The sequence below is a fragment of the Stigmatopora nigra genome, chromosome 22, assembly GCF_051989575.1.
Source record: "Stigmatopora nigra isolate UIUO_SnigA chromosome 22, RoL_Snig_1.1, whole genome shotgun sequence".
Classification (NCBI taxonomy): domain Eukaryota; kingdom Metazoa; phylum Chordata; class Actinopteri; order Syngnathiformes; family Syngnathidae; genus Stigmatopora; species Stigmatopora nigra.
In genome coordinates, this window is record NC_135529.1 from 1,453,299 (window position 1) to 1,460,682 (window position 7,384).

Below are 7,384 nucleotides of genomic sequence, written 5' to 3' on the forward strand. Positions count from 1 at the left end.
TGTCCACAAATGTAGGAATTATCAAAATGGTTTTAAATACAACAGTGGTTTAATTTTTTTTCAAGTATTAGGTTTTTACAAAGGTTTTTTTTTGTTTTAGACAGAATAACAGACTTTAAAGCGATTATAACGGAACAATTGTGGATTTTTGGTAAACTATGGTTTTGTAGTGGATATCTCCTAAATCTAAAGGGAATAGTTTTAGATTTTTTTTTTCTGGATTACTTTTTCTTGTTAAATTTTAACTCATCTGACAATTGAGCAATTTACCACTCTGGGTCAAAGTTTATATATGCCATAGCGCCCAAGAATTTTCTTATTAGTTTGCAGGAGTTCTTATTTTTGCTGCTTGTCGAATTTAATGATTGCCACATGAGTAAATAATCGACCTGTAACCTTTTCGAAGTTTGAATATGCCAAGGGAATATAGGTGTTGCTTTTCCATGCTTTATATCTATCTTGTGTCTAAAGAGTTCCTCTGAGAGAGTTTGTCGATATGGTTGGTCTTTTGACTTTGAATTTTTAGCTTAATTCCTGTCTGAATTTTCTTGCTAGTTTTGTATTCATAATGCAGCACGTGTATTGAGTTTCACTTTTATCTTGGTGCAGTTGTTTTGGATTTGCATAGCCATAATTTAATGATAGTAGGAGAACAAGGTGGTCAGTATATTTGAATTTTCCATAGAGTCTGCATTTTTAGGCAATTTGCACATTAATATTATAGGGTAATGACTTGGACCACTATTGTAAACATATTTGTGTTGAACTTGAGATGAACTTAATGAATATCTTCTTCCTAAAACTCTCATCGACCATGTGCATAGAACGGAAAGTCCCCCACATTTGTTTAGGATAATGAATGAATATAATGCTCATCTCGCTTAATTTGAGACCGTTTTAGAGTCCACTCTACTGGGTGCATAATGAACATACAAATCTTAATATATGCAATCTTAATGAAGTCACCAAATAAGCATCATATTAGGACAACAGTTCCAAATAAATTAAAATAGTGTTTGATTATAACTGGAGCTTGTTGCGTAATTGAAAAGAAGCGGTTGTGATTAATGATAATTAAAAGCTTAAACAGCATTAGTGAATCGTAGGCTGATTGCACACTGTTGTTTGTTTCAGTGACCAATTCTGATTTAACACTTATGTATTTCTGACTTTTTAAATTGTCTATTCACATGGTAATTTTTAGTGGTACTTGCCCAATATGTTGTTTACGTTCACGGACGTCATGAAATGAAGCGTAAATTACATTTCAAGCGTTAAGACCAGACAAGTAAAACCCAGAACATTAATGAATACACTTAATTTAGTACATTTTATTTGTATTTTTACATGCATGAATGCTTATATTTTAATATAATATATTTGTATTACATTTTCACTTCGTTTCATAACAAAAAACCAAAAGAATATCCTGAATGCGGGCTAAAAGTTCTAATCTAACCTATAATCTAAATTTTTACTTTAACCCTGAATCACTTTTTGGATTAAGGCTATTTCAAATGGCCTTTTATAATACCAATTTAGAGTTATTGCTCTCTTAATTTTACCAATGTGATGGAATATCAATTTGTGGAAATATGAGCTCCCATTAGAATTTCCCAATACCATATTATGTCTTCTCCATGTGCTATCTGAGAAAAAAAATGCCCCCTGGTCCTTCCAAATGTCCATTTCTTTCTTGAATTATAGTTGGCTGGAAATGGGACTCTGTCTCTATGAGATCCTCCTATACTCCCCCAGCATAAGCCAGACACACAAACCTGGTTTCTTCCTGTTTTTGTAGTCGTGCTTTTGACCAAATTAGAGAGAAATTTACAGTTTACAAACTAGTTATTTTGAAAATGACAAAGGAAGATATTGTCCAAATACAGGCACAATAGTTGTCTTAATCGTCACTATAAGATCAAATTTATTACTTAGGTTTTTGAATGTGTAGTTTTTGCAGAAAGTCGCCTTGTATGACACTTGACATTGCCATAACCTCAAGCTTCAATAGGCAGTTCCTGTCTCAGTGTGTTACAGTTGATGGTTTCTGAGTGGAATCTGATTTTCAATCACATTATAAAAAAGGACTTTTCATCTGAGAATACCTGATTCCACACTTTTTTTCTTTAAATCTAAATGCTGACAATCGGAAACACTTCAAACCTGTGGTGTCAATTTAGCCTGTTAAGGTCTTTTGTATGAGAGCAGAAGCATTTTTTTTTATTCTTTCATAACTCCAAACGAAAACGATGATGGCTGATGGAAGCAAGTTGATAGGAAGTGTTATCAATGCATTATCAGAAAAGCATTTCCTTACATGTTAGTTGCCTGTTTTTTGCCCCCACATCGTTCCTCTTAGCACAGAGACGATATCTCCCACCTCCTAGGTGATTTGTCGTCTTCCTATCTCACATGTCTGTCCTGATTTTCTCCTCCATGTTTTTCTCTCTCATCACACCTTTCCCTTCACAATCCCAACATTCCTCTTCTGTTTCCTACTGTAAAATTTGTTTTGTTTTTTCCTTCCCTATCCATTCTGCCATTCCTTCCCTATTATGCACACATGTTCCTGTCTGTGTCAGTCCCTCGCTCGCTTTCCCCCTGTCTTGTGGAACTTGACCCCTTTGTGGGGGCGGACCGTCGGAGATCTCTCCCCTTCTGCCTCTGCTGTTCCCCTGAAGGTAAAGTAACCTCGCCGGCTCTGCTTGTCGGGTGTGGCAGGTTACCGTGGCAACCACAGGGGTTCTCCAGAACTGGAATATTTCCTTGACTACCCCAAACCTTCCCCTCCTCCCTTGTTTTTTTAATATTATGTACATATATTGTCTGGCTCAGAGGACTTCCTCCAAATGCAAAGTTAACAGACAAAGTTGTCTTGTTGTTTGGAATCACCCGCATGTTTTGTTCATGAATTAATGAGTTCAATAGTTCATTTTACATTTTCAGATCATTGATAACCGCCGTATTTGAAACCCATAAATACAAATATTGCTTGCAGGCTAGGTTTATAATTCAGTTGTGTGAACCTTGCATGGTGTGAAGAGTCGTTATAAATATTGGAGACCTGCACGAAGCAGGCCTTGAAAAATGAATGAATCATCTGGTTTTGTTCTTGTAGCTAACACCTGCCAATGGAGTTTTTGCCTGGTTTTGAATTTTGAAAAGGTGGAGAAGCAAGCTTTTGTTTTTTTCTTGTGGTTTAATTGAGTTCTGCTTTACTTATGAGTTCCCTTCTATGAAGGGTGCCCCTGTTTTTGGAACCTTGCGCTGAGGGCTGGTGTGGTGGAGATGGTGGAAAGATGTATTTTGGGGAATTAAAACCCCAAACTAAGGTCTCTAAAATGAAACCAAAAACAGCCAATAATTTGCTTTTTACAACGAACCACATTGTTTCCTTAGAAACCTGATTTTCTAGTACATATGTTGTGCTTGACTTAAAATCTCTGTTACAGTGAAACCTGTTGGATACCCCTGCAACGGTTATTTCCACATATGCTATGGGGAAAGTCTGAAGCTCTGCACACTACACTTGTCATGTTATACAATATTCTTCAACTCATTTGTTTGAGCTTGGAAGTCATACAAACCAGCATTCACATCAATATCAGAGGAAAATCAATTTATAGTTCCAAAGTCTTCTTTTCTCTTAAACCGTTCTGGTTTTATTGAATTTTGGATTCTTTCATTTCTGCTGATAGTTCATTAACTGGTGAAGGATTAAATGATTCCCCACTAATTCTTTGATTTTGCTCCATTGTCTTATCTACAAACACACCTAGAAATATCCACGCACAAATTGAGAAAATAATGCTAGTTTTTCCCCAACGTACAACTACCTACGAACAGAGCCTCGTTTATTTAAATAAACAAATCAATTTTTCATGTAGGATTTCTGTTTGTATGTGTGTTCAAAGTTTGTTTGTATGCACACCTCAGAGTTTGAAACCTTCACATCATCTTTATGTGATTCTTCAAAGTATGGTCCATAGGACTTGAATGGTGTCTAGTCAGTCCATCCTTACACCCCACCATCCCTCAACAAGGACTACCCGCCTTTGCTGTCATTGCATTACCAAGTGTTGGCTGGTCCTTCATTGTCCTCCTTGTAGTATGTCCTATTTTGAGTCTCAAATCTCATTGCCATACTTTGCTGACTCTCTTCTCCAGGCATGGGCAAGAAAGATGATCCCAAATTAATGCAAGAGTGGTTCAAGCTGGTGCAGGAGAAGAATGCCCTTGTCCGCTATGAATCTGAACTCATGATATTGTAAGTAATTGTACTAACACACCTATAATTCTTCAATAGGTTACAGTTGAGTCCATATATTTATATATATTCTTAGTTGTACGCTGTCACAAGCTGTGTGTGATCTGCTAAAATAAATTATATTTCTTGTACCATTTTTGTTGTTGGACCTAACTTGGCTCTCTTCGTTTTCTTGTGTTGCTACAAAATTCATCAATTATGGTTGATAGAAGTTTATTTGATCTTTTTAGTGCCAGGGAATTGGAGCTGGAAGACCGTCAGAGCCGACTGCAACAGGAATTACGGGAGAGAATGGCTGTGGAAGGTAAATTTGTGGCTAAAAGCCCAAGCTTGGCTGTCTGTGTTCCTCTCTAAATGGTGAAAAGTGTCGATTCTTCTGTGATGCACGGCAACAAATTAAATTAAATTAAATATATCATTTGTATAATGCACATACTACGCTGTTGTTCAAGGCTGTGAGGAAGTAAAGGCTTCCCACTCCTGCAAAGCATTTTTTCAATTATAACTGGTCAAGTGTGTGTAGAAGCTTTTCAATGGAAAGTGTGGGTGTCGAGGAACAATTCACTCACAGGTGCACATCCCTGCCAAATGGCATATATTTTCTGAGACTATGCAGTGCCATTGTTCTCTTGATAAATACTTTTTATTTTTTAAATCCACCAATCCCTATTCTTGTCCGGTATGTTCTTTCTCTGTGGTTGCTCACAAACGCTCTTTTTCAGACCACCTGAAGACTGAGAAGGAGCTTGCTCAAGAAAAGCAGATCTTAAATGAGATGCTTGAAGTTGTGGAACAGCGCGATTCCCTGGTGGCGCTCCTGGAGGAGCAAAGGCTTCGAGAAAAAGAGGAAGACAAAGACCTGGAGGCTGTGATGCTCTCCAAAGGATTCAACCTTAATTGGGTTTAACAAAATGCAAGCAATTGTTCCTGTAGATTCCAGGTTGAACCCATGCCGCCTTTAATCAGCATATTGCAGTCATCAAGGGGAAAAACAATAAGCAGTTACTGTGGGATTGTCCACCTGCAACGGCAAATGTGTGAAGATTCCCAACAAACATGCTTAAACCTCCGATTGCTCAAAGCGACCTGCAGCTTTTCCACATGCTGAGCCCACAAGCAGCCCTGCGGTAAACTTGGTTAATCACTTAAGGTTTCCAGTGTCATTGGGGGGCTGAAAGACAGTACGTTGACAGTTAATCATCGCATCCCTTGAAGCGTTGACACCGTGGGAAGTGTGTTTTAAAGACTTCTTTAATCCAGAATCATCTGCAGTCTGGTCCTGCTGATGTAAAGGAAGAATCATCTTTTTTAAATGACTTGTGAAGATGCAGTCACGGTTTCCCGCAGATCAAAATCTGGCCATTAGGGAGAACTAAAAGGAACAACGCAAAGGTTATTGTGGAGCCGCCTTCCTCTGTGACACCAATTTTATTTCTCAACATTTATTGAGTATGCATGCGCTTTACCATGAGGGATTCTAGCAGAATGTGACGAGCACTGATCTATAGTTTGCTTTGGAGCCGCCCTTCATGTCGTCTCGGATACTGTGATCGAACCTTAGAAAGTGTGGTAAGATGTGTATATGCCACACATTCTGGGCAAAGAAAACGGTCAACCAGTTAAGCAGACACCATCATATATTTTGCCCTTGACTCCAAAAGTGCAGCATCACCATGATTAGCTGATTTTCTACTTCTCTGTTCTCAATTGCCCTCCCTTGTGATTTCTCTTTATTTTCCCTGAAATGCAGTAAACAGGTATTTGTCACGTGGTGAATGGTATCTGCATCCATTCCCTGGTTACTTTTCTTCATATGGTCTTGAAAGAGAAGACTTTTGTGATTGGTAAGCAATTAGTGGTGGTTATTTTTCTGCCACAGGCATAAAGAAGATTCATTCTCAATTTGTCCTTTGAGATTACAACTTGTTATTGGCAAGTGAGGAGTGCAGGGTGCTACAATCAGAAAATGTTTCCAACTGTAGATGGAAGGATGATTACAGGGAAGTTTATTTTTTAATTCATTTTTTATGTACATAGTAAACCGTCAAGGGTTTCACGTGCTCGGCGTGTCACATCATGATGAAGTTCACTGTATTTGTTGGCTAATGTTTACACAAAATGGTCCATATCATGTCTTGTATTTTATATCTTCTACAACTATGTCCAAGTGAGGAGATTTTAGTGTTAAAACATACAGATGCCTTTTTTTTGTTGATTTTTACTCACTATCTTTTAGTCTACATTTGTGTATCAATAGACGCAAGGGTTTTACTTGTTTATAGCAACTGTTTTTAAGGGTTTCTGCAAATATTTAAGATTGTGGAATAATGCAAATGCTGTGACTATTTTGCATTAAATTCGAACCCAAGTGACAGCTCACATAGAAATTTAAATATCCTTTTTTTTTTAAATAGTGGTCACTGTTTTATGGCACTATTGTTTATGTAATATGTGATTTGAGTTGAAAACATTTACACAATTCATCAGATTGTAGATTCACATATGAGTGATATTATTGTATTGATATTTATTAACGTGTGAAAATTGTATTATATGTAAAGAATAAGAATCCTAATTTTTAAACTCCTATGTTGAGACTCGACTTGTGTAAAAGCTCCGTGTAGCTAAAAATGCTTCTGGGTGTTGGATGTATGCTGCAAACAGCAATAAAACGATGCAGTTGTTCTTTCTAACAGTTGTTTCAAGTGCATTTTTAGAAAAGCCTACACAGGAAATGTTGGCAGTTTAGGAGGATATTTTTCTCCACTCACAATGGTGTTTCATTACATTGCATCTATAAATCTGTTTTTACATTGACACTATTGTAGTTGCTCTATTAGTGTCCATAAGCAACATGCCAATCTTGAATTGCTTTGGATCAGAAGTGCATTGCTTTGTTAGGGCAAAAACAAATCCCAACTCATGAAAATGAGAGACAGAGCATCATCTTTGGGACATTGCTGGATTTTGATGCATTGCAATTTGCTTTTTTTAACCCCCTTTCTATTATGTGATTTATCTAACTTTTACCAACTGTATTTACTACACTTAAGGCCTGTTTTAAATATGTGATAACATTCAGGTTACACTATAACAGTGTGGTGATGGAGCTCA

The 7,384-nt window shown here is 37.2% G+C and overlaps 1 protein-coding gene across 1 annotated transcript in view; it reads left to right on the top strand.

The window, feature by feature from the left end:
• Nucleotides 1–6,963, top strand: part of LOC144180928 (protein-methionine sulfoxide oxidase mical3a-like) — a 42,020-nt gene extending 35,057 nt beyond the window's left edge. Inside the window, exons 40-42 of the mRNA XM_077709102.1 lie at nucleotides 4,171–4,270; nucleotides 4,501–4,574; nucleotides 4,993–6,963. Coding sequence (XP_077565228.1) covers nucleotides 4,171–4,270; nucleotides 4,501–4,574; nucleotides 4,993–5,177 — 359 coding nt within the window. The 3' untranslated portion in view covers nucleotides 5,178–6,963. The remainder of the gene's footprint in view (nucleotides 1–4,170; nucleotides 4,271–4,500; nucleotides 4,575–4,992) is intronic.
• Nucleotides 6,964–7,384: the final 421 nt, after the last annotated feature.